General features: G+C 43.3%; 2 protein-coding genes across 4 annotated transcripts in view; both read left to right on the forward strand.

The window, feature by feature from the left end:
* The window catches only part of FZD6 (frizzled class receptor 6), a 41,526-nt gene extending 23,516 nt beyond the window's left edge, over positions 1 to 18,010 (forward strand). For 2 of the 3 annotated variants that reach the window (XR_014492000.1, XR_014492002.1), the window contains exon 8: positions 6,327 to 7,055. The gene's annotated coding sequence lies outside the window, so the exon portion shown is untranslated. Of the gene's footprint in view, positions 1 to 6,326; positions 7,056 to 17,895 lie in introns of those variants that run through there. The other variant, XR_014492001.1, reaches the window with a different exon arrangement.
* CTHRC1 (collagen triple helix repeat containing 1) lies at positions 12,610 to 26,909 on the forward strand. Its single transcript, XM_083358562.1, has 4 exons — positions 12,610 to 12,892; positions 17,896 to 18,117; positions 19,878 to 20,094; positions 26,212 to 26,909. The coding sequence occupies exons 1-4, from the start codon at positions 12,728 to 12,730 to the stop codon at positions 26,352 to 26,354; spliced, it is 747 nt and encodes a 248-aa protein (XP_083214688.1). The 5' UTR covers positions 12,610 to 12,727; the 3' UTR covers positions 26,355 to 26,909.
* Positions 26,910 to 27,283: the final 374 nt, after the last annotated feature.

A 27,283-nucleotide genomic window follows, 5' to 3' on the forward strand; every position in this document is an offset into this window, starting at 1 on the left:
TATATATATATATATATATATATATATATATATATGGATCCTTGGTTTTTCGGGTTTTTCCCCGCGTAGAACTAAGAGTTATGTGTGTTCTGATTGGGTGGGAGTGTGTTTTGAATGGTGGGGGTGTTCTGATTGGGTGGGGGTGTGTTTTGAGTGGATGGGCTGGTCTCAGCTGTCACATCAGCCACTTTAAACCCCTCCAAACCACATAATAAGCAAACTGACACCCACTATAAAAACATGGCACCACCACAAACACGAAGGCAAACAAAAACAGCACAACTCACCAGCTCAGGTCTAAGGCTGGCAGCTGAGACCAGCCCATCCACTCAAAACACACCCCCACCCAATCAGAACACCCCCACCATTCAAAACACACTCCCACCCAATCAGAACACACATAATCCCCACCCAATCAGCACACTTCCACTCACGGAACACACCCCCTCTGGCAGTTTAAAAAAGAAAAACAAACAGCCACATACTTCTCCCAGAAGAAGGAAGCAGAAACCACTAGCCTGATGATGACGGATGGGATTTCGTCGAAACGTTGCGCCTACACCTTTAGTTCTACGCGGGGAAAAACCCGAAAAACCAAGGATCCACATACAGGCACCCGCGAAAACCTCAGAAAACAAATATATATAATTCTGCACTCCCTGTATATATATATATATATATATATATATATATATATATATATATATATATATATATATATATATATATATATATATATATATATATATATATATATATATATATATATATATATATATATACAGGGAGTGCAGAATTATTAGGCAAGTTGTATTTTTGAGGATTAATTTTATTATTGAACAACAACCATGTTCTCAATGAACCCAAAAAACTCATTAATATCAAAGCTGAATATTTTTGGAAGTAGTTTTTAGTTTGTTTTTAGTTATAGCTATTTTAGGGGGATATCTGTGTGTGCAGGTGACTATTACTGTGCATAATTATTAGGCAACTTAACAAAAAACAAATATATACCCATTGCAATTATTTAGTTTTACCAGTGAAACCAATATAACATCTCAACATTCACAAATATACATTTCTGACATTCAAAAACATAACAAAAACAAATCAGTGACCAATATAGCCACCTTTCTTTGCAAGGACACTCAAAAGCCTGCCATCCATGGATTCTGTCAGTGTTTTGATCTGTTCACCATCAACATTGCGTGCAGCAGCAACCACAGCCTCCCAGACACTGTTCAGAGAGGTGTACTGTTTTCCCTCCTTGTAAATCTCACATTTGATGATGGACCACAGGTTCTCAATGGGGTTCAGATCAGGTGAACAAGGAGGCCATGTCATTAGCTTTTCTTCTTTTATACCCTTTCTTGCCAGCCACGCTGTGGAGTACTTGGACGCGTGTGATGGAGCATTGTCCTGCATGAAAATCATGTTTTTCTTGAAGGATGCAGACTTCTTCCTGTACCACTGCTTGAAGAAGGTGTCTTCCAGAAACTGGCAGTAGGACTGGGAGTTGAGCTTGACTCCATCCTCAACCCGAAAAGGCCCCACAAGCTCATCTTTGATGATACCAGCCCAAACCAGTACTCCACCTCCACCTTGCTGGCGTCTGAGTCGGACTGGAGCTCTCTGCCCTTTACCAATCCAGCCACGGGCCCATCCATCTGGCCCATCAAGACTCACTCTCATTTCATCAGTCCATAAAACCTTAGAAAAATCAGTCTTGAGATATTTCTTGGCCCAGTCTTGACGTTTCAGCTTGTGTGTCTTGTTCAGTGGTGGTCATCTTTCAGCCTTTCTTACCTTGGCCATGTCTCTGAGTATTGCACACCTTGTGCTTTTGGGCACTCCAGTGATGTTGCAGCTCTGAAATGTGGCCAAACTGGTGGCAAGTGGCATCTTGGCAGCTGCACGCTTGACTTTTCTCAGTTCATGGGCAGTTATTTTGCGCCTTGGTTTCTCCACACGCTTCTTGCGACCCTGTTGACTATTTTGAATGAAACGCTTGATTGTTCGATGATCACGCTTCAGAAGCTTTGCAATTTTAAGAGTGCTGCATCCCTCTGCAAGATATCTCACTATTTTTGACGTTTCTGAGCCTGTCAAGTCCTTCTTTTGACCCATTTTGCCAAAGGAAAGGAAGTTGCCTAATAATTATGCACACCTGATACAGGGTGTTGATGTCATTAGACCACACCCCTTCTCATTACAGAGATGCACATCACCTAATATGCTTAATTGGTAGTAGGCTTTCGAGCCTATACAGCTTGGAGTAAGACAACATGCATAAAGAGGATGATGTGGTCAAAATACTCATTTGCCTAATAATTCTGCACTCCCTGTATATATATATATATATATATATATATATATATATATATATATAAATATATATATATATATATATATATATATAAATATATATATATATATATATATATATATATATATATATATATATATATATATATATATATATATATATATATATATATATATATATATATATATATATATATATATATATATAGTCTTTAATAACATTTTGTGACATGTTGCCTACTGAACTTTGAACAAGGTTTACACACATTTATGTGCTCTTGGTTTTCCCTAATAAAGGGTATTGTTTTACTAAGGATGTAAGGTTTATTTCTCACGGACTAGCACTAGTATTGTTTTGTTATTATCTGTGTAATGCCTGCATAAATGTGACATTGTACCACATTCCTTTAAAAAAAGAAAAACAATTTCCTTGATTGGATAGAATTTGAATGTATATCTGATAGTCCATTATATACGTGGAGTTAATTTTGTAATTTTGATTACCTTTAACTATTTTAAACCATGTATTTCCTAGAGATAAATATATTAACTTGGAATATGGGAGATTATAAGCTTTTGATTGTATGGTTTCAGAATTTATTTACCGAGTTTGTGAATTATGAATAGTAACTCAGATTTCTCCATCATTGTTGTCAGCAGATACAGTTTGAATTGTTTCCAGTTCAGTATAGGTTCAGCTAATTTCAAATTACAATTCTTACAAGTGTGTTGCTTGGAAACTATTCTGAGTAGTTGACAATCTTTTCTCTTCTCTGAAAACGGTTTCACTCTTCCTATTCTCAAAATCTTATGAGATGTCAGTGTTCTGGTATTAATCTTTTGAAAATTATTTGTATGATGCAGGGTTGTTCCTTGGGATCATCTTGCTGATTTTATTTCTTGATCAAGAGTGTAGAGAGCTACCATTCAATGACAGTTTATTTGAAGCCTTTAGCAATTCAAGTTTTAAACATAGTTCGGTCTATATGCCCATGGATTATTATAGGTAATTGCATACAACAATGTATGCAAAAGAGGGTTGGGGGGTGCAATCAGCAAAGTACTAGTATACAAAGTACTAGTATACATGGCACAAACAGCACCCTTTTTGGATATGCATTATGAAATGGACCCACCTGATGACATGATGGTGCTTTTGCCATTTTGATGAGGGCAGAAAGCTTCTGTGGATGTCCATGGTCACATCTAAATAATCTTCAGGGTGGAAATTCCTTAGGGAGAACCTGCTGGGCACACTTGTTTAGACACCATGGAGATAATGCAGAGAGATTGTAGGGTACCTGGCAAAGGGATGGAAGAGAAAGCAGGCATAAACAATGAAAAGATAGTGTCAGTTGAGAGCTTATATCATGTATGCCAGTTTGTTAACCTTGGCAATTTTAACAGTGTGAACTTCAACTCCCAGAATTCCTGTAGCTGGAGTTTAGACCAGAGGTCTGCAACCTTTTGGGCACCAGGGACCGGTTCTGTGTAGAGAGGTTTTTCCGTGGACTGGAGGGTGTGTGGTTTTGTGTGCTGACTGCATCTCGCGGATGGGGCTTTGCTTTGTTTGTAGGGCCTGGTAGCTGGCATGCTGCGGCCTGGTATTGGTTCACGGACCGGAGGTTGGGCACCCCAGTCTAGACAACTTATTGTAAAGTTGCTCAGGTTGAGAAAGACTGATGTATGGAAACTTAATCCAGGAAGGCTGGGAAAAAGCATTTCAGATTTTTCAATTTGGACCTGGTGCAGATACCAATATTACCAGTGTTACTATTGTCAAAGGCTGTTATTGTTCTCAGTTCTGTCTTCTGAAGAATATCCTGACCTTGGAAGAATGGAAGGCTGAGTCAACCTTGAGCCTGTCAGGATCATTGCATTCTAACCACTGCACCACCACAGCTCATTTTTCACCTATGGTCAGAATTCAGGAACTGTAGGCACCACCATTGGGAGCCACTTTGGTATAATGGTTAAGATACCAGGCTAGAAAGCGAGAGATGGGAAGTTCTAATCCCATCTTAATCACAAAGCCAGATGGGTGACCTTGGGCCAGTCCCTGTGTCTCAACCCTAGGAAGGAGGCAGTGGCAAACCACTTCTAAAATTTTGCCAAGAAAACTGCAGGAATGTGTCCAGGCAGTCTCCAAGAGCCAACACAAGACAGAAGCATGTAGTCGCCACTATTGCTGTAGATTTCAGAATCTGATGAGCAACAACCAAAAAGCAGAAATTGTGCTTCCCCCCCCACTTCCTTTTTAATAAAACACCTTGCCACTGTTTTTCTTGTTCTGTCAGTTTCTTTTTCACCCACCTCTCATGCTAGTCCTTCCACTGACTAAAGGCACAAGTTTAAATTGCTTTCAACTGTGATCTATTGTGGTCTTTTCTGGACCTGTGGCTATTCCATCTCCAGTTCCCCGCAACATTACCACTGTTAGTCTCAGAATTACATATAAGGAACTACTTTCACTAAGAGAAAGAAATGATCTTCTCTCTTCCCCCCCCCCCCGTCTTATCCTTTATTTGGGTTAGATTAAATGCCTTTCCCCCCCATTATAACTCAATGCTCAGTTGAATTTGTAGTTGACTGACAATTACGGTTTTATTATTTTTATCGAGGCACTTCTGTTAGGTCATTAATGATAACAGAAACAAATGGTAAAGCTGATTGTAGGACACTAATATTTGTATACTATTACTGTTACATTACTTTTATTTCTTTTGCATTTGTATATTTGTTATGGTATTTTTTTAAAAAAAATGTTTGGTCTAGCATACTTGACATCCATCCCTAATTTTTACAGAATAAAAGTCTTCATTAAAAAATACTAAGGTAAATTCTAACCGAGTAAGGAAGTAACTCTGTCAATACACTATGATTTTTGTTTTAACTATAGTATGCTGAATTTTGTATGCATTACATTCCTGCATTTACAATTAACAGTAATTACTTTAAACAAAGAGTATTGATTACTTATTGAAACCTTTGTTACTGTCTTGCAGCAGTTCAGAGAAACTGACATTCCCTATGAAAAATAATCTATTTTTTGTATACATTCTGGTATATGTATTTTTATTCCTGGAAATCAATAAAGTATTCTGTATTCTATAATGGCATGAATGTTCTTTTATGTTTTTATTGGTGTGTTTTTTTAAAAAGTACAGGACAGGGCCACACCATTTGTTTAATAAAAGGTGTGGCAGAGAATGACATGAGATTTTGCAGAAGGAACTGTTGTTACCATCTTCTAACCTAGCTTTCTGTCTTCCAGTGTGATGAAGAATATATCCCATTACCATTGTAGAAGTAAAATACAATTGTCATTACTATTGGTTTATTTACTTAGAATGAGAAGCACTTGTAACACCTTTCTCTTCACATAAGGCCAGCCCTGGGCAACTGAACTAGATGTTTAGTTAATTGGGAATAACATTGCAAGGTGAAAATGAGTATTTGGTTTGTCCAGCTGTCTGCCAATAATACCAGCTATACGAGTGTATAAAGTTCAAAAGTTCATTGGGCAAGGGAATGCAGTTTCTTTGGACTACCAGCAAGGAGAAGGAATGTATTCTTTTAATATGTACATCCAGTGTTCAGTTATCAAAATTAAAGGCCATTGACAGGCAAATCTGTGAATTTATCTTATCAAAAAAGAAGAGTTATTTTCTGATAAGAATCTTATGGATATGTTGTGGATTGGCTCCAATTTCATCCATGCTTGAAGCAAGCCCATTGAGACAAATATAGCTCCTTGAATTTATTGGGTCCACTTGAAATAGTATGGAATCTGGAAAATAAAAAATAAAAATTGAATATTTTTCTTTGGCAACGTGAATGGACATTCAGTTTCAATTTTTGTGTATGCTTAAATGTTCCATCTTTAAATGCTATCCTGATTTTTATTTTCAAACAAAATCCAAAGTATAGATTTGGTTATATATAATTTGGACCTTAATTACATGGTAGTTTTAAATTTCCTTTTTCTTCACGGTTCACAGATCTTTAATATCTTTTAAAAGTGCAAAATCAGAATACACAGCAAAGCCTCGAAGAACACATCAAGATGAATACAGATAAATTGCAATATTGATGCACATGTTCACTCCCTTTCTTAATTTCCAGTTGTTTATTCATGGTTATATATTGTATAGATTTTAATAGGCTTTCTGTGATTTAAATCTATAAAATCCCATACAGTGGTTTGCATTAAGCACTTCTAGTTTTAGCTCCCCTTCTTCAAAAACACGATACTTTTTCTGTGGTACCCCTTTAAATATTAAAATTTGAAACAGTGCAAAGAAGTCACAGAGTGCTCTTTTCTTTGAATTAGACCCAATTGTAGCCCCTCAGGTTTCAGTTGCAGTTAAGACCGTAGTTTTCTTGGAGAAAAACAGCTGAACAGGATGAAGAATAAGATTTCCCTTTGAAGCCAGACCAGCCATTCAGTACAGCAGCTCATTAAAATGCCACATCACAGAAAAAAATCTGCATCCACCGGGATTGCGTTTTGTTTTCCTACTTGAGCAAAAGTTTGGCCAGCAAACCAGGCCTGCATTTACGTACTGCTTAAAAAAACCAAAAGGCACAGTGCTTGCATCTTTGTTCTTTTCTTTCTGAGGTTCTATACCTACTTTCATTTCTTCAGAAGCAAATAATCGTCCTCTAATTGTCTTGCAGTTGACTAATCTCTCTTATTTGCCAATAAAGTGCAAGTCCATGAAGGACAAGGTCCCTGACTGAAATAAAATAAGGTTCATAATACTGGGAGAGAAGGCCATTTGGCTTAATTGTATTGCCATTTTCTTAAAAAGACCATCTCTTGTTTGTTTTTAGCCTGACCAAAAGTTTTCTGCACCCATTGATTGCATCTGTTTATTTTGGCTGTTTCACATCTTTCTTTTTTATGGTAAAATGGATTAGAGATTGACTGATGGATGATAGTTCCTTCTGAATTTATCTAGTCCATCATGATCACAGCAAAGGTCTTGCACCAATTATGTCTAAAACACAGCAAGGCAAAACATGAGAATTTTTAACATTGGTGGTGAGCAAAAAAGGAACAAGAGCCAAACACCCTTTTATATATATATATAAAACCCTGTAATTCCTTTTATCGGGATGGAATTGGGGCTATTAAGTGAAACTGAGCCTTTACTGGCTAGATGCCCTTTTTGATGTCTAGGTGGAGTTCACAGCAGATATTTTCTCTTGCACCCTGATAGAGAAACATCTGTCACTGCCTAGGATTAAACTCTCAACCTCCCAAGCATCTTCACCACTAGGCTACCAAACCACTCAAGAGCCAAACACCCATTAATCAAAGAAAAGCTATAGAATGAAGACACTGAACAAAATAAAACCCATGATAAATCTCAGTATCATTATGAGTGGGCAATAGCAAATTGAGTAGTTCCCAAGTGAATTTCAGAATACTGTTAAAATAGGAATAGGAAGCTAGTTTAGATGTATAACTATTAATACACCTAGGAAGGGCTTCCTAAAAAACTCTGGAAGTACTGTAACTATTAAAATTTGACAGCATATTTTTTTGCCATTTTGAGATGTGAAGTCCCATCTCCCCAAAAGTTACTGTAAGTCCTAAAATATTCTTACCATAACTGACAAACAAACACACACACCAAAATATCATAGCCATTGAAAAACCCTGCTCCCCCATGTGTAGTATATCCCCTCCACTCTGTTTTGCATCTCCTCAGAAATCAATAACCATGTCCCTATCATAGTCATTTTTAAAATATCCTGCTGATACTGGGTTAAATGGTATTGATTTAAGCTGCATGAGACTTTGCTTTAAGCAAGTCACTACATATACACAGTGCATGGTATTTAAATATTTTTAGATGCATTGTGTTAAAAAAATCTCACTGGAAGCCAGCAAGCCTCATAAATAAGGTGATGAAATTCTAAAAGTCAGCTTTATAATGTGCAATCAAACATGCTTTCCTTATGACTCAGAAATACTGACAGGTGTGGGCAACTAACAGCAATGTCAGACAGTTCAAATACAAGCTTGAAATTTCCTGGTGTTCCACACCCAGGTCCAACCAAGTTGTTAAGCAATCCCACCCTGCTTAACTCATTAACGTAGAAAAATAATTAGAAATGCTACTAAGTTCTTACGTAGTTGGATAATGAAATGTCTGCAAGCAAATAATGAAGCTAGGAGAGCACCAAGGATTCCACAATATTACTAAGAGATTGAATGTACCAGTAGTACCTATCTTCCTTCAGGGCTGTGGATGACCTGCTTAACTAAATCATATGAGGAAGTTCAGATGACCAAGCCTGACCATAGTCATTATTGAAGGGGTGACTTTTGACTCCAAATAGTCATGGTTTAATTTAGGAATATAATAACTGTCCCCTCATTGGTGTTTTTCATCCTTGGCAGCTTTTAAGATGAACGGATTTCAACTCCCAGTATTTTCAAGCTAGCACGCTGGGCTGGGGAATTCTGGGAGTTGAAGTCCTAGCTGCTCAGGCTGAGAAACACTGATTTATGTAATCTAAACACTTGATCAATTAATTCTTTCCCCATTTGCAGCAGAGATATCATAGAGAGGCCTCACAAAAAGAGGACTATTTCAGTGGTTGTTTTGGTTTTCACCTCTACTGCAGCCACATAGACAATTTAAAAAAGGGGCAAAAAGATATGGGCTGGCTTTGTTCCCTGTACCTGTTTACTTGACAGTGCTGGCCATGATTGAATCACACAGATTTTTATTTAATTTTCACTGGAAGGTGGAGCAAGAGGAAATGTCAAAAAGTTGGAAGTTAATTAGCCCTCTTGGCAACAGCTGAAAAGAAGCATGGACATGAGAATGGATTGAGTCATGTGCCACTGTATACTGTTGATGCACAGCAGATTATTGGCTGAGAGGGAGAGAAAACAATCAGCACCTTCAACACATGGTTCTAGAGTTATTGCTTCCTTATATCAGGCTGCAGATCTAGAACAGAACAGATTTTATCTTCTAGTAGGGTAAGATAAACTACTTATAATAATAGAAGGTCAAGATGCCTTGGATTTTATCCTCACATCATTTATGTTTCTTTCATGTATGAATACCTAGCCTTGGAACACAGTAGGGGCTATAAAGAGACACGAGAGAATAATAAATTGGAGTGGTTAAAGAATATATCTTGGTGCACGTAATGCCAGACATCACTGAAGGGCAAAATCACAAAAGTGCATCTCACTTACTTTGGCCGTGTTGTGTGGGGAAATTCACTGGAGAAAGCAATTATTTTTGGAAGACTTAACTGTAAATGGAAACCAGGCTGCCAAAAAACACAGTGGCTGGACACCATCATAGATGACACCAGAGAGAGCATAGAACAATTCAAAGAAGTAGTTCAAGATTGGAAGATGTGGAGAAACCTGGTGCAAAGAAGCAATTGCCAAGAGTCAGACACGACTGAATAGATATCATCATCATCATCTTGATTGTATATTAATGTTTCATGAGTGTCTTAATGAACAAGCATGCTCTCTCTCTCTCTCTCTCTCTCTCTCTCTCTCTCTCTCTCTCACACACACACACACACACACACACACACACACACACAGAGTGTGAGAGAGAACATTTTTACATCCTGGTGTCTTGTAATAGACTTACATGTATAGGCTTTTTTGTTTATGAATCACTCTCCCTTGTAAGATATTTTCAGGTGGGAAAGATCAGGTCCACAAGAGAAAGTCCAGTTAAAGTGATTTATTATTGTTCATGTCTATGCACAGGAATCTTCTCAACCAACAGTTAGCAGCCTGCTTGGGGTTAGATAAGCATCAATGAAACTCAAGGGGGGGGGGGTTGGACTTTGTTTGCTTGTGTCTATTGTAGGTATTCTAGGCTGATCCCTCTTTTAACTCCGCCCCAGGTTCTGTCATTCCTTCTCTTACAGGCTTAACCTAAATGAGACCTTAATGTTGCAAAAATCTTGCTACATGGATGTTTCTGGAAATTTCAGCCAAAGAGAATTCTTAGTGGGGTTTTACTCCTTTGCTTCCAAAGTCTTATTTTCATACACACAAAATATTCTTAAGAGGAAAAAAAGTGGAAAATTACACAATGTCCTATAATTCACATCACTAGAAATTGTTCATTTGTAAGAAAAGTTTGGAGGCTGCAATAAACATTTTGGAGACCTCAGTGTCACAGAAGACAGTATAATGATGCAATAGAAAGAGCATGTGACATGTCAACATGGACATGTTGATCCTTTTATGATGTTAAATTTATTTCACTGTTTATTATGTTACAGTTCTCATGTATTTGCTTTAGAATGATAGGATATTTTTTTTTAAAAAAATCTGCTACTATAATTTTCCAAATCAGATCTGCGTTTTCTTGCATGTTTAGATTCTGCCAATAAATAACATTTACATTAATGGCATTAATAAACATTAATAATATACATAATGTCTGCTGACTGTGTAGCAATAACTCTCGTTACCATGAGAGTATTTTTCTCCTACTATCAACATGTGTTTACGAAATCAGTACTTAATGTTGGTATAAACTTTTGATTAGTGGTGGCTAATTTAGCTTTTTCTTATTAGACCATATTAGCCAAACCCAGAACTTGGTATAGTTACAGAGCTGATGGCATAATGACACACTGCCTAGATTTGCTCTGCAGGCCTCAGGATTTTGCAGCTGATGTTAAGCAGCAAGAAACTGGTAGGACAAGGTTGTGTGAATCATAAACAGAAGTGAGACAAGATGAAAATCATGGGGACCAAATATCATGCCTTTCTAATGAGGTAAAAATGAGGAAAGTCTTTTCTTGGTATATTATATTCTACTTGGATGATTCCATGTCTGAGATTACAAAGGATATTAAATGAGGATACTTATAAGCAGTGTCTACATTTCATTTCTTTTAAATTGAGGCCAGGGAGTCTCAAAGTCTAGTGAGATTATAAAATTACAATTTTGTAAGTCTTCCAGAGCCGTTGGATATGACATGAACCGCAAATTTATTTATTTTTATTTTATTTTAATTCCATTTATATCCCGCCCTTCTCCGAAGACTCAGGGCGGCTTTTAAACAAACAAATAGAAGATTATGTGACATCACATCATTTTCTACTTGTAATGACCACATAGATAATTTTTTTTTATTGCAGGAAGAGAATCTTGTTAATTTCTGATAGCAGGAAAATCAAAAGGAATTGGTAACATCTTTTCAAACTAACAAATTGTATTGAAAGGCCTTTTAACAAAACTTATTTATCTGACAAAATGTTTCTATTTTTGCAAGTCTGGTGAAAGTCTTTGTATCAATCACACCCAGTCAGCCAAGCCTATTCTACCAGACGGTTGGTCATGAAAACGAAGCAGTGACTCTCTGCATTCTCAAAGAAAAGATAGAATTTAAATGCAATAAGTAGCAGTTTGACTTCAACGATTATCTCTTTATACTTCGTTTAAAAACTTCCCACTGGAGAAAAAGCTTTGTTTCCATTGCTCGTTTCTTATTTTAAAATAAAAAACCGCCCCAATTGGCGGTTCACTTTTCCCGTTACTTCCACGGGAAATTGAAAAGCTTCGCTGCTTCCCACGTAGTCCGTTGTCGTTTCGTCTCTTTTTTTCTCCGGTTGCAATGCGCTTACTTTGGAGATCGCCCGCCGGACGCGAGAAACCTGGCGAGGAGCCTTCTTTGTGCAACCGCCAGCGAGCTCGGCCAGCACTCGCGCTCTCCAGCAAAGCCGGCCGGCCACGCGTCAGGAACTGAGGACCCTCGAGGTGGAAAAGACGAGGTCATTTCCCCAAACCTGCTCTTCCTCCCAAACGATTCCCACGAGAGGGAGAGGCCAACCCAGGGGTCTTCAAACTTGGCCCTTTTATGACTTGTGGACTTCAACTCCCAGAATTCCTCAGCTTTGCTGGCTGAGGAATTCTGGGAGTTGAAGTCCACAAGTCATAAAAGGGCCAAGTTTGAAGACCCCTGGGCCAACCTGAGGCGCGATGGCGAGCAGAGGAAACCCCGTCGCGCCCCCCACGTGGCCGAGAAGGCGGGAGCGCCTCAGGGACGGAGCGGCGAACCGCATCGCCGCCTGCCCCAGAACCGGCCTCTCTCGCCGAGTCAAGCGGAGGGGGAGAGCTACTTTCCCCGCTTTCTTCGCCCCCGGCTGGCTCTCTCCCACCCCCGGCCACAGCTAATCGGGTGGAGGCGCGCCCCTTGCAGAGGGGAGCCAGCGGCGCATTCCTGACCCCCCCCCCCTCTCTCCCCACCCGGGAGAAGTGGCGCTCTCCGGCGGTGAAAGCCTCGTCTGTGTGGCTGCGGCTGACGGGACACTGCCCGATTCATCGGCGTTCGCCGGCGCAGCGGCCAGCCGTTCCCAGCTCCCGGCCGCCAGCACTCGCCGACCATGAAACTGTCGTCTGCCGCCGCCGCGCCACGCTGCCCTGCCGCGCTTTCTACCGCTCTGTTGCTTTCGCTGCTTTTGCTGGCGGCCGCTTCGTCGCCCGCGACCTCGACGGAGACGCCGAAAGGGAAACAAAAGGCGTTTCGCCAGCGGGAGGTGGTGGATGTGGTGAGTTGGACGGCCAGGCGGGCGGCAAGAGGGCACCGCTGGACAGAAGGGCACCCCACGCGCCACAGAGCGCTTTTTGGGCTCCCTCCCTCCCGGAGCCAGGCTCCGTTCCTTTGCGTGAAGGGACGGGGTGGGGGCTTCTTTTTTTCTTTTGTAAATATACAGATAGGTATAGGCAGTCCTCGACTTACGACAGTTCGTTTATTTTATTTTTATTTATTTATTTATTTATTTTTTATTTTAATTCCATTTATATCCCGCCCTTCTCCCAAGACTCAGGGTAGCTTACAAGCTTAGCAGTAGCCTTCATTCTATGTATATGCCTGCTTATTAGGGCTTTCACACACACACACACCCAAGCGGCATTATTACAAAGTCAGCTTATTGCCCCCAACAATCTGGGTCCTCATTTTACCTACCTCGGAAGGATGGAAGGCTGAGTCAACCTTGTTTAGTGACTTCGAAATTATAACGGCACTGAAAACTGGTTGATGACTGGCTTTTGCAGTCCCGTTGCAGCACCCCCGGGGTCAAGTGATCAAAATTTGGATGCTTGGCATATTTATGATGGTTGCAGTGTCCCAGGATCATGTGATCCCCTTTTGTGACCTGGGAAGCCAGATTCACTTAACTACTGTGTGATTCACTTAACAACCGTGGCAAGAAAGGTCGTAAAATCGGGCAAAACTCATTTAACAACTGTCTCAGTAACAGAAATGTTGGGCTTAATATGTGGTCATAAATTGAGGACTTCCTGTATGCACATTCTGGATGGGGGAAATGCTAAATGTAATATCTTGCCTAGGTAGCCTTTTCCTCTGATGCACAGCTTTGTTACAGGCATAGGTTGCTCTTCTGTTAGTGACAATCATATTGATTCTAACAATAATAGTACAGAAGGGTATGGTGATTTCAATAAAAATTAAAAATGATAAAGATAGAACAAAGGAAAAGTGGAAGAGAGGACACTAGGCAGCAAAGAGATGGATGCACTGATTCTTCCTGTATTTTATGTGTAAGGGTGTAGGACTATAAATATGTTGTATATAGTATGTTTTAAATGTGTGTTATGTACACTTTGAGAGGAAGCAACTAAATTTAATTTTTAATGTGTTTCATTGTGCCCACAGGGAAAAATGACAATAAAGATTATCTATATTTTACTAAACTCAGCCTTGAAATCAAGCCTGTGTGCCATTTTGTTTAGCATGACTTACACTAGAAAATTTTTTTTCCTTTGCAAAATTGTCTCTAAGCATAGTTGAATGAAGTTGTTTAAATTAGGTCTCAGTTTTCCCTCTTAGTATGCCAAATAAGGAAACCCATCTTATTCTCAAGGGTTCATGTGTAAATAGGATCTGGTTGAAATGGGAGTTTGGATATCAACAGCTGAAGAGTTAGGAAAGTCAGCGTGGCCATCTGCTGTGGTGGGACACAGAGGATGAGTAACTTAGTTGGTTTCCTCCAGTCTTGGTGATTTATTGAGTTAAGCATTTAGGGAGATTAGTGGCTTCTGAAACATTTTTCCTCACTGAAGGCATTCCTTTGTAAGCTGGAGGAATCATTATACTTAGTCTTGGGAATTGTGTCTTTAATCATCACTATACCTTCTTTCCACAGTGTAGGGAGAGTGGAATTTACTTGTGTGAGAAAATCTATTTGAAAGCAAAATGGTTTGGAATTAAAATGGTTACACCTCAGCTATATAGTACATTTGTAGACATGAGTGTCTATAGAGACTTCAAGTTGAGCTTCACTTCTGGTTTCATAGATGTAGCAATTAAATCCAATAATTTCTTTTCATTTCTCATCTAGCTTACAACCCTATTTTTTTCTGGTAGTCTCCTTTCCAAATACTAACCAGGTCTGACCCTGCTCAGGTTTTCAGGATAAGCCCAGGTCAAAGAGATTCTGCCATCTGCTTATAGACAGCTAAACATAGTTGGCAATTCAGGCATTAAAAGCAAGATCAAATGGAGGATACGTACTGTTGTAAAGAACTATACCAGACTTGGAATTTATTGAAGATCTTTTTAATTTGAAGAAAAACTATAAAGCCTCCAGGACACCTTTCCCCAAACTGTGCCTTGCAGGCTGCAATTCCTAGCTAATAAAGCCATCCAGATACTTCTGAAGGGCACCATAATGTTGGGGAAGGCTGCTTCAGTGCTCTGTATCTGGAAAAAAAACTGGTTCATAAATGGACTTTTGCTGTAAAACCATTTGTTTATGAAGACCTCTTCCTCTGTCCTATCCTCCCATCCACTCACCAACCAGTTTTTTTGTCTGCCTCAATCTTTTGAAACGTGGCTTTCCTTAGACGTGGTTTGATATTCTAGACAGTTCTGCCTCAAAAATTACATATACTCTTAGAATGAGCCAGATACTTTTAGGAATGGCTGTTCAACCGCCTCATACCATCTTCTCACGGATTACCTCAGAAATTATGATTATGCTGCTTACTTTTCCTCATATTTCTAGAAATAGCATTTCACTTTCAAGATGCTGTTTCCCTGAGTTTACTGGCACTAACAATAGTAGTAGCAAACTGGTTAATTCTGTCCTCTCTTAAGAGAAGACTTGGAAGAAATAACCTATTATTATATATTCTGCTCTATTTTTCTTGGCTACTACTAAGCCTGTGCTATTCTTTTCTGAGCAGAGTTTGTCAGAAAGTGAAACAACAACATGGCATAAAGAAAACAGGAGAAATGCTTGTAGGCATTAATTTAAGCTAAACAACAAAACTAAATGAAGAAGCTATAGAACAGGGGTGTCAAACTCAATTTCATTGAGCGCCCCATCAGCATTGCGGTTGCCCTCAGGGGGGCGGGTGGGTATGGCCAGGGTGGGCGTGGTCTACTGGGTGGGCGTGGCTAGAGTGCGTATGGCCTGCTGGGTGGGTGTGGCCAGCTCTACATCGTTCGCATCAAGGGTGCCTATGGGGGCCTGGGCAGGAGTGGGACAGATCTGAGGGAATTCATTGTTCACTTCTAATGAGCCAGAACAAGAGCTACACTTCTATAGATATACATAAAGAAGCCCTTTTGCTGGGTGAGAGAAAAGCAGGATTCATATTTGTTCTAGATGGTTGATACCAATGGAGCAAACTCCGACAGGTGACAGCATTTGAGCCAGCCTTTTCTGAGGTTGGAAGATAATTATGGTTGAATAGCTGACCAGGTTAATCTTAATGTTTTGGTGGAAGACCATAAAAAATCCTCAAGACTGTAGCCTAGAAGTTGAAAAACCTCTTTGCGGATTGCTAAAATAACACATGGATGTGTCAATGAGGTCAGCAGTAATGAAGATTAATATGAGGTTATCTTTTTAATTTTAATTTACATCCGTTTGATTCACTGAGAATAATTTTGAAATAGAAATGCTTTGGATTGAACTGCTAGAGATTAAAGGAGTGATGGAATTGATTTGCACTGCAATTTATCTGGTTCTCTGTTCCGACGACTGTAACCCTGATTTTATAGAGCAGGGGTGTCAAACTCAATTTCATTGAGGGCCACATCAGCATTGCAGTTGCCCTCAGGGGGCCGGGTGGGTGTGGCCTGGATGGGCATGGCCTACTGGGTGGGCGTGGCTAAAGTGCGTATGGCCTACTGGGTGGGCGTGGCCAGCTCTACATTGTTCGCATCAAGGGTGCCTATGGGGGCCTGGGCAGGAGTGGGACAAATCTGAGGGTCTCTGGCAGAAGGAGGGTCTCTGGGCCAGGGCGAAGGCAGTGGGGGCCGTTCCCTCACTCTTTCCAGGATGGCTTCGCTGGCCGCATGAAACCACTTCGTGGGCCGGATCCGGCCCCCGGGCCTTGTGTTTGACATGTCTGTTATAGAGTGTTTCAGGGACTAGCTCTTTGGATAATTGTACAAGTATTTCTTCTCCCTCTAGATAAAGAACTGCTATACATGTTCCCCTGGACAAAGATTTCAAGTTGTTTTAAAAATGTAAACATAAACTAAATTCTCTCTCTCTATTTGATATTGTAGTGTTACTCCCTCAGAGGCTGCCAAAGCCCAGCCCCCCCCAGCTCCCCTCTGTTGCGCTCTGCAGTTGTGCTCTCAAGGTGTTAGTGAAGTGTCTTTTCTAGCAGAAGCTTTTGCGAAGTGAGGAGGTGGCAGACTCGTCGTCAAAGCGGGGCTTTTCAGGAACAAAGATGACCAGCCGCTAGCCCCGATAGTCAATGCGTGACGGTGTTTAACAGCCCCAGGCAGTCATAACAGCAATAGTCAATGATTTCACAGTGACTAGGCAGCGATAGGAACATGAACAAAGGAAGTCAGCGTTCTGCAGTAACAGCTCGCCCCACAAGGGCAACTCCCCACAATATCTATAACTTGCACAAGTAACAATAATCAAAGTTCGGATGGCTGCTAGTCTCCAAAGCAGTAATGACCAGCCTCTCCTTCTGTCGTTGCTCGCAGTCTCAGGTCTTGTCGGTGTCAAAACCCCTCCTTTCCTTTATTTTTAAAATCTGAATTTAGTAACCCCAGCAACTTTCTCTCTCCTCACTTCTCTCTCTTGCCTCCGCTCGGGCTATCCCCCCTGCAAAAGAAAGCAGTAAAATTCCACCTTCTCACTCTCTCCTTCCCCGCTCCTTCACAGAAGGGGGTCAGCTAAAACCTCAAATCCCTCTTCAACTTCACCTGGTCTCTCTCCGGCAACAACAACAGCAACCTCCCCCACCCCCTTTCTTTCCTCCTTTTTCTTTCCTTCCCCCCTGATCCACGCTCAAAACTGGCAGCAGCTGTCCAAGCTTCCCTCTCCCCCGGCAGGCTCCTGCAAAGCCTTTCAGCCAGCCCCGCTACAATATCAACATCTATATTTACTTGAAATTATGACTATTTTTCCTCAAATGGGAGGATCATTTTCAATTTGCTAAATATGTGGGTTTCCCCCCATCTGATCTACCATTTTTGTAGACTATTGTTCTCCTTATCTTAAATAAATATAATAATAACTGTGTGATGCCAACATACCTTTTTGTTTCTCAGTATAATGGGATGTGTATGCAAGGACCTATTGGTCTTCCTGGAAGGGATGGAAACCCTGGAATCAACGGAATCCCTGGAACTCCAGGTATCCCTGGCAGAGATGGACTTAAAGGAGAAAAAGGAGAATGTATGCAAGAAAGCTTTGAGGAATCTTGGACACCTAACTATAAACAATGTTCGTGGAGTGCCTTGAACTATGGCATAGACCTTGGAAAAATTGCAGTAAGTAAGCATAACTATAGCACAATATGTAAGCAACCAAGATATGGTGAGGAATCTGTTCCATATTGCTTTTGCTTGACCAATCATCTGTTCACTTCTAGGGGCTATGTAGTATCTTATTTTGGCCAAGGTAGATAGCCTGCAGCCATGTATGTTCCAGATCATCCTTGGAGTTGGCAGAAACACTATGTTTGTCCTTTTTTTAGGTATAGCAATGGAGAAAGTCAAAATGGATGTTTGATGTTTCAACTGTAAAACTGTAGCTTGTCCCTTTTTATAAGTGGGCCTTTGCTTATAGAGTTACAGCCATCATTTTGATCCCCTGTGGATGCCTTGGTGTGCCTTAAGCATTGCAAAAACTCCAGGCACTCACTTCACTCTTTGAAACTCTCAAATTGTAGAATTTTTACTATTTGGGGGATGTTTAAGGGATACCGTGGGTATTTGCAGGGCTTCAGTTTTTTCCCATTTAAACCATTTTACTATGTCCCTGGCTGGCAGCCAATGTTTGGCCTAGTCCTCCTTGGCGACATCTTGACATCATTGAGCAAGGTCTGAGTAAGCCTAAGGTAGATCCTCAAACTTAATTTAGTATTGGTGTAAAACCAGTAATTCAGGGATTTAAATACAGTATTTTGTAGTTTTAGGATTTAGATAGGAAACACTTCAACATGATTACAGTCAAGTTGTCTGCCTAACCCTATATGGAAATGGGGAGGTAACCATTTTAATGAGTTAATAGCAGATGGGCTTTTAATACTTTTATTCAAAATAGTCAGCTTTTGCAGCTTCAGAATAACCGATTAATGCATGAAAGCCATTCAATAGAAAGACGTTTAAAATAAAACAGTATCTGTGATTACAGACCCTTAACTTTGGACCAGAGCTTAGTAGCTGAATGTGTATTTTGCATTAAAAACTTTCTGGCATTTCCCGACAAGGATTGAAAAAGATTTCTGATTGAAACTAAAAACTGAAAAGATTTTCTACTAGACATTTTGATCTAGAATCTAGGCGCCGCTTCTTGGGAAAGCTGCCGTGGCCTGTCTGCAAAGCTGCCGCTTTCGGTAGCTTTGCAGACGGGCCGTCGCCGTCGCGCAACCGGGAACCGGTTCCATCACACATAAAAAAAAATGGCAACCGCGCGCGTCAGCGCATGCACAAGAAAACTTGCGCATGCGCAAAATGTTTTTTTGCGCATGCGCGTGCATGGACACACGCACGCGACTCCCACTTTTTTTTATGTGTGATGGAACCAGTTCCCAGTGGCTCTTTTCCTTTTTCAGGTTGCCGACCCCTGATCTAGATGGACCCGTTGACTGGAAGTGCACATTAAGGCACAATGTGGCTTGTTTGGTTTTGGCCTAGTCTGTGATCCCATCACTGAAGTTTGTAAACTTGGCTTAGGTGTGAACTTAGCCAACAAATTCAGCAAATTTGCTCATCAAATAATTACCAATACTGTGGCAATCCCTGATTTACACATCACAAAGAAGCTTCCTCAGTCAGAAAACGTATGAAATGCCTTGCCTGTTTAACTTTGCATAAATTGTTTTAGTTAAAAAACAAAACAAAACTTAAGAATAAATACTGCTCAATTGGAAGAATTTGTTCATCATTACCATCTGGCACTTTTTCCCCTATCACTTTTTATCTGAGTTTTATAAAACTGAATAGCTTGGAGTTATCCCTACTGCAGAACAGCAATTGGTTTGGATAGTTGTGTTTTCTACAAAATGTCATTTATTCTTTTCTCACAGGAATGTACATTCACCAAGATGCGCACCAACAGTGCTTTAAGAGTTCTTTTCAGTGGATCACTTCGACTTAAATGTAGAAGTGCCTGTTGTCAACGTTGGTATTTTACTTTTAATGGGGCTGAGTGCTCTGGACCACTTCCTATTGAAGCTATAATTTATTTAGATCAAGGAAGCCCAGAATTAAATTCTACTATTAATATACATCGCACATCTTCAGGTATGTACTGGGGTCATATCATATCCTTAGCAAGTAAAATTCTTCTGACAAGTCAGTGGATTGGTATAGCTCAATATTCTTTTCAGATGTTAAATAGTGGGGGGAGTTTAAATTTAGAGTCCTTCCCAGGATTAAAGTACCGTATATACTTGAATATAAGCCGACTCGAATATAAGCCGAGACCCCTAATTTTACCCCCCAAAAATGGAAAAAGTTGGTGACTCGAGTATAAGCCGAGGCTGGGAAATGCAGCAGCTCACCTTATGCTCCTCTCCAGAGATCTTCCCTCAGCAGCGGCCGGCAAAGTAGCTCGCACGCGAAACAAGCCCGGCAGAGGAGCCGGAGCGGCGAGCAAAGGCGCCCGGCCCAGATCCTGCAAGGCCCGGCCGAGACGCGCCCCCAGCAGCGGAGCTGCTCCGGCTCCTCTGCCGGGCTTGTTTTGCATGTGAGCTACTTTGCCTGATGCTGAGAAGACCCGCTTGGGCACTCGGGTTGCTGTCAGTCTCCGCAGGCCCTTCTCGTTTCCAGGAACGTCAAGCGCGCTTGGCTCTCCACCCCCACGGCAGGGCAGGGCAGGGCAGAGACTTGCTCGCCCTTCTGACGGCCCTGAAGAGAAACGAAGGGCTTGCAAACTCCCCGCGAGAAGCTGGGCGAAGCGCGCGGCTGGGCGAGTGTGTGCCTGCGCGCGTATTTACGAAAGAAACGCTCCGAGAGTTCTTCTTTCTCCGCCCCCTTGGGGGGAACTCTAGCGACTGCTGTAGCCGCGCTTCTCTTCTCGGCTCCGAAAATAGGGATTTCTACTCTCTCTCTCTCTCCCCTCCCCACCCCGCATTCTCCTGCCTCTTCGATTGCGACAATAAAAGGGCGAAGGGTGCGCTGGTTTCTTCCTCCTTCCTCCCCCCCTCCCCTCCCCTCCCCGATTGTCAGGTGAGGCAGCTGGAGGTCTGGCCGGGAGATTGTAGCCGTTTTGAAACGCCGCGTCTTGAAACGCTCGATCAGCTGATTTTCGGGTGGAAGAGCCGCGGCTTGAATCTGTTTGCATCTGCCTGAATTAGACCGAAACGGCCTGAATTTGACCAGAGTTGCTTTGTAATGGCTGGAGGAACTGCAGAGGAGGTCTTGCCGGGAGATTGTGGCCGTTTTGAAACGCCGCGGCTTGAAACGCCCGATCAGCTGATTTTCGGGGCGGAAAGAGCCACGGCTTGAATCTGCTTGTATTTGTTTGAACTTAACCAGAAACGGCTCGTAATGGCTGGAGGAACTGCGGAGGGAGTGAATGCTCCAGCCTGGAATATTTGGAAAGGCTGGGGGAACCGGATGAACTGCAGCTTAAGCGACTGTTGCCGGAGGAGCCATGGCTTGAAACGCCCCAGTTTTGGGGCAGCGTTTGCTTGTTCCCTCCCTCCCTCCCTCCCTCCCCTTTCCCTCCTCTCTAAATCCTTCCTTCCTTCCTTCCTTCCTTCCTTCCTTCCTTCCTTCCTTCCTTCCTTCCTTCCTCCCTCCCTCCCTCCCCTTTCCCTCCTCTCTAAATCCTTCCTTCCATCCTTCCTTCCTTCCTTCCTTCCTTCCTTCCTTCCTTCCTTCCTTCCTTCCTTCCTTCCTTCCTTCCTTCCTTCCTTCCCCAGCCCTAATCCGGAAAGTGGAAGGAAAGAAGAGTAAAGGCTGGGCGGAGGAGGAGGGGAAGTTTAAAAAGGGGGCTGCGTTCCCTTTAAAAAGCCGCCCGCCACGCCGCGCTCCCTCGCAGCACTCGCGGCGGCTGGCTTCTTGGCTCCCGGTCTCCCCCAGGCTTCCCGGCTGTGATTGGCGAGCGAGCCTCCCGAGCTCCGGCGGCCGTGACATCAGCAGAAGCGGAGCAAGCAAAAGCGAAGGGGGAAGGAAGTTCACCAGCAGCACCTCGAGCCCGCTCCGAGCGCTGGCGGACGCGGAGCCGAAAGAGAAGCAGCATCTCTGCGCGCCCGGGCTGCTGGGGTGAAGTTGCAGCCGCCGCACCAACCAGCCGAGGAGAAGCAAGAGAAGGAAGTCGCCGCCGCTGCCCAGGCTGGGTTTCCTTGAAGGCTGCTGTTTGCACCCGGGAAGGAAAGTGCAGGAAAAAGGGCAAAGTGGCGAGCTAGCCCGGCATTCAACGTTTCTTCGCCGCTGCCATCCCCGAGAAGGCGAAGGGCTCCTATTTACAGCCACCCATCCGAGAGAAAAGCGGCTGTCGGTGCTTCGTCGGCCTTGATCCGGGACGCAGCCTGACCTCCCCTCGTCCCGGGAGACTCTCGCTTCCCCCCACCCCCCACCCCCCACCCTCCCTACATCCCGAGCCTTCCAGATCTTTGCCTGCCTACTCGCGAGCAGGCATGTTTTCCAGCCAATCCGGGCCTGGAGCAGGGCGCCGGCGGCACGTCCACTTTCCCCGCACTCTCCGTTCAGATGGCGCCCTTTGAGCCTGGAGTGATGCGGACGTCGGAAAAGGGCGCCGGGCGAAAGCAGCGAAGCGGGATCGCCGCGTGCCCCCCACTCCTCCTCCTCCTCCTCCTCTTCTTCTTCTTCCTCCTCCTGGTCGGCTTGACACCCCCATTTCGGCTGCTTCGCAAACTGCTTCCTCCACCCCACCCCACCCCACCTCACCCCTCCCCGCAAAAGATGCCGGGGTCGACAGCGTTTTTTCTACCCGGAACAAGCAAACACGCAGGGCAACCCTGCACTATTCAGCTCAGTGAAGTCACGCTTGAAACGGCTTGAAACGCCCGATCAGCTGATTTTCAGGGCGGAAAGCGTGCGGTGTTGTTGTGTTTTTTTTCCTCCCCCGAAAGTGAACGGCAGCTTTCCGTACTAGTGTATTGGCATGTCAAGACACCAGCACAAAGACCAAGGTACAAGCAGCTCTCCTTCAGTCATTATTGAAACATTTGATCAGCCCAACTTCTTCTTCTTCTTATTATTATTATTAAATCTGTTTTTTAACCAAGAAGAAGAGGAGGAGGAGGAGTGGGGGGCACGCGGCGATCCCGCTTCGCTGCTTTCGCCCGGCGCCCTTTTCCGACGTCCGCATCACTCCAGGCTCAAAGGGCGCCGTCTGAACGGAGAGTGCGGGGAAAGTGGACGTGCCGCCGGCGCCCTGCTCCCAGGCCCGGATTGGCTGGAAAACATGCCTGCTCGCGAGTAGGCAGGCGAAGATCTGGAAGGCTCTGGATGTAGGGAGGGTGGGGGGTGGGGGGAAGCGAGAGTCTCCCGGGACGAGGGGAGGTCAGGCTGCGTCCCGGATCAAGGCCGACGAAGCACCGACAGCCGCTTTTCTCTCGGATGGGTGGCTGTAAATAGGAGCCCTTCGCCTTCTCGGGGATGGCAGCGGCGAAGAAACGTTGAATGCCGGGCTAGCTCGCCACTTTGCCCTTTTTCCTGCACTTTCCTTCCCGGGTGCAAACAGCAGCCTTCAAGGAAACCCAGCCTGGGCAGCGGCGGCGACTTCCTTCTCTTGCTTCTCCTCGGCTGGTTGGTGCGGCGGCTGCAACTTCACCCCAGCAGCCCGGGCGCGCAGAGATGCTGCTTCTCTTTCGGCTCCGCGTCCGCCAGCGCTCGGAGCGGGCTCGAGGTGCTGCTGGTGAACTTCCTTCCCCCTTCGCTTTTGCTTGCTCCGCTTCTGCTGATGTCACGGCCGCCGGAGCTCGGGAGGCTCGCTCGCCAATCACAGCCGGGAAGCCTGGGGGAGACCGGGAGCCAAGAAGCCAGCCGCCGCGAGTGCTGCGAGGGAGCGCGGCGTGGCGGGCGGCTTTTTAAAGGGAACGCAGCCCCCTTTTTAAACTTCCCCTCCTCCTCCGCCCAGCCTTTACTCTTCTTTCCTTCCACTTTCCGGATTAGGGCTGGGGAAGGAAGGAAGGAAGGAAGGAAGGAAGGAAGGAAGGAAGGAAGGATGGAAGGAAGGATTTAGAGAGGAGGGAAAGGGGAGGGAGGGAGGGAGGGAGGAAGGAAGGAAGGAAGGAAGGAAGGAAGGAAGGAAGGAAGGATTTAGAGAGGAGGGAAAGGGGAGGGAGGGAGGGAGGGAGGGAACAAGCAAACGCTGCCCCAAAACTGGGGCGTTTCAAGCCATGGCTCCTCCGGCAACAGTCGCTTAAGCTGCAGTTCATCCGGTTCCCCCAGCCTTTCCAAATATTCCAGGCTGGAGCATTCACTCCCTCCGCAGTTCCTCCAGCCATTACGAGCCGTTTCTGGTTAAGTTCAAACAAATACAAGCAGATTCAAGCCGTGGCTCTTTCCGCCCCGAAAATCAGCTGATCGGGCGTTTCAAGCCGCGGCGTTTCAAAACGGCCACAATCTCCCGGTAAGACCTCCTCTGCAGTTCCTCCAGCCATTACAAAGCAACTCTGGTCAAATTCAGGCCGTTTCGGTCTAATTCAGGCAGATGCAAACAGATTCAAGCCGCGGCTCTTCCACCCGAAAATCAGCTGATCGAGCGTTTCAAGACGCGGCGTTTCAAAACGGCTACAATCTCCCGGCCAGACCTCCAGCTGCCTCACCTGACAATCGGGGAGGGGAGGGGAGGGGAGGAGGAAGGAGGAAGAAACCAGCGCACCCTTCGCCCTTTTATTGTCGCAATCGAAGAGGCAGGAGAATGCGGGGTGGGGAGGGGAGAGAGAGAGAGAGTAGAAATCCCTATTTTCGGAGCCGAGAAGAGAAGCGCGGCTACAGCAGTCGCTAGAGTTCCCCCCAAGGGGGCGGAGAAAGAAGAACTCTTGGAGCGTTTCTTTCGTAAATACGCGCGCAGGCACACACTCGCCCAGCCGCGCGCTTCGCCCAGCTTCTCGCGGGGAGTTTGCAAGCCCTTCGTTTCTCTTCAGGGCCGTCAGAAGGGCGAGCAAGTCTCTGCCCTGCCCTGCCCTGCCGTGGGGGTGGAGAGCCAAGCGCGCTTGACGTTCCTGGAAACGAGAAGGGCCTGCGGAGACTGACAGCAACCCGAGTGCCCAAGCGGGTCTTCTCAGCATCAGGCAAAGTAGCTCACATGCAAAACAAGCCCGGCAGAGGAGCCGGAGCAGCTCCGCTGCTGGGGGCGTGTCTCGGCCGGGCCTTGCAGGATCTGGGCCGGGCGCCTCTGCTCGCCGCTCCGGCTCCTCTGCCGGGCTTGTTTCGCATGTGATTCCGGGCCAGGTGCTGCTGAGGGCGAGCAGAGGCACCCGGGCGACCCCAGCAGCATCAGGCAAAGTAGCTCGGCCGCGCGCAAGTCCTCGGTAAGTTCTTTTTTTTTGTTGACTGGAGTATAAGCCGAAGTGGATTTTTTCAGCCCAAAAAGTGGGCTGAAAAATTCGGCTTATACTCAAGTATATACGGTATTTAACTCAAGTGGTGTGAAGCAGATAAAATGCTAACCCTGTCTGAGTTTTGAATTGTCAGACAACACTGGACCACACACTAGCCAAACATATTTTGACCTGGGGTTTCACAGAAACTGAATCCAACTTGTTAAGTTATGGTACCTGGTATAACATGTAAATCCAGAAAATTGAGAGTACATGATTAATTTTAGAAAGAAGTCATGCAAAGAGAATGATAAATCTTTATCTTCTGCAGTGATATTTTAGTAGCAAGAAACCCTGACTAAGAAAAACAACATCCAAGAGAGCAACATCCAAGAGAAATGATACAGTTAAATAAAAATCCATTATTTTTTTATTAAAAGGACAATTGAGTTTTATATATTAATGATTGCTCACTTTCCTAAAAAAACCGCCTCAATAAACAAGTGCAATTTCTCTCCCAATCATATTAAATCTTATATATACTTCAGGATAACATGCAAAATATATTTTAAAAGGATAACATGTATGGAGCCTGGGGTGGAAGGATGAGGGACATTGAAGAGGAAATTTTTTTTCTTGTTGGGCAAGAAAATTCCTCATGTGGCCCAAACAAACATTGGAAAGCAACAGAAAAGCTGTAACATCAGGTCCCACCACTCCCCTTTGGATGGCAAGGGAAGTGGGTTAGGCATTGCTTCTTCCTTTCCCTTTGTATCTTTGCCAACCAAATACTGTAATTGTTGATTGCCTCTACATGTGCTGAATACCATTTTCCGTTGTTAAGTGTTTAAAGTTTGCAATGGATAATGGATAAAATCAATGTATTTTACATTTTAAACAGTGGAAGGATTATGTGAAGGAATCAATGCTGGATTGGTGGATGTTGCCGTTTGGGTTGGGACTTGCTCAGATTACCCAAGAGGAGATGCATCAACGGGATGGAACTCGGTGTCTCGCATAATTATAGAGGAACTGCCAAAATAGAGCTTTCAGTCTCTTCTTGCTATCCCCAAAACAACATTCAGAACTTTATGCAATCTCTTATTGGTTTGTTTTTGTACATTGAAAAAAAAACATTGGATTATAGTGAACAAACCTATTTATAGAAATAAGGCAAAAATCTCTCCTGAACCACATTTGAAATGGTTTAACAGATATGTCTGTGTAATTTTTGCCAGTTACACAGAAGTAATTTGCTTCCAGGATGTTTTTGGATTTCTTGGGAATTCATTGTCTGTGCTAACCAAGCCTGCACCTACTTAATTCCTGAATCCACAGGAGTCAGCCTGGTGCTGGCTTCTGCAGAGGTCTTACAGAAATACCAGTAAACAATTAATGTTCCATTTTTTATTCTATGTATCCTTAGCATTTTTCTACAGCATTTTGGAATATAGATCCTAAAGGGACAATCTATATTAATGATTACTTTTCTATCAATTCTATATATCCTTGCATTTGTTCAAAAAGAAAATCTACATAACCAATGTTAATTTTATATTAAAAAATAATAATAAAAATCAACTTTTTATTCAAGTGTATCTTCTCCATTCCCTCAATGGTTTGTTTTATAAGCTTTAAGTTCCTATTGAAAAGGAAAAAATATTTTCTTGTGATGTATGAAACAATAAATTACCTGAAAAAATAATTTGGTGTAAATTATTGCAATTGTAATACAGTAATTTAGCAAACCTGTATTTTTATTATCTAGTGTATAGCTGTCACCTTGATGTATTATATATGCACAGAAGCTATGCCAGGCATGGTGGAAAATGTATGCATTGTTTTTTATTTAAATAAAAATGTAAGAGCAAGTCAATGTGAGTCATTATATAAAAGTTTAAACATAAGTTAGTGAAATGTATAAATGAACATGATTTTTAAATCTATACCATATTCACGTACAATTCAACCTG

This window comes from Vipera ursinii (assembly GCF_947247035.1).
Source record: "Vipera ursinii genome assembly, chromosome: 3".
In the NCBI taxonomy this organism is placed as follows: Eukaryota; Metazoa; Chordata; class Lepidosauria; order Squamata; family Viperidae; genus Vipera; species Vipera ursinii.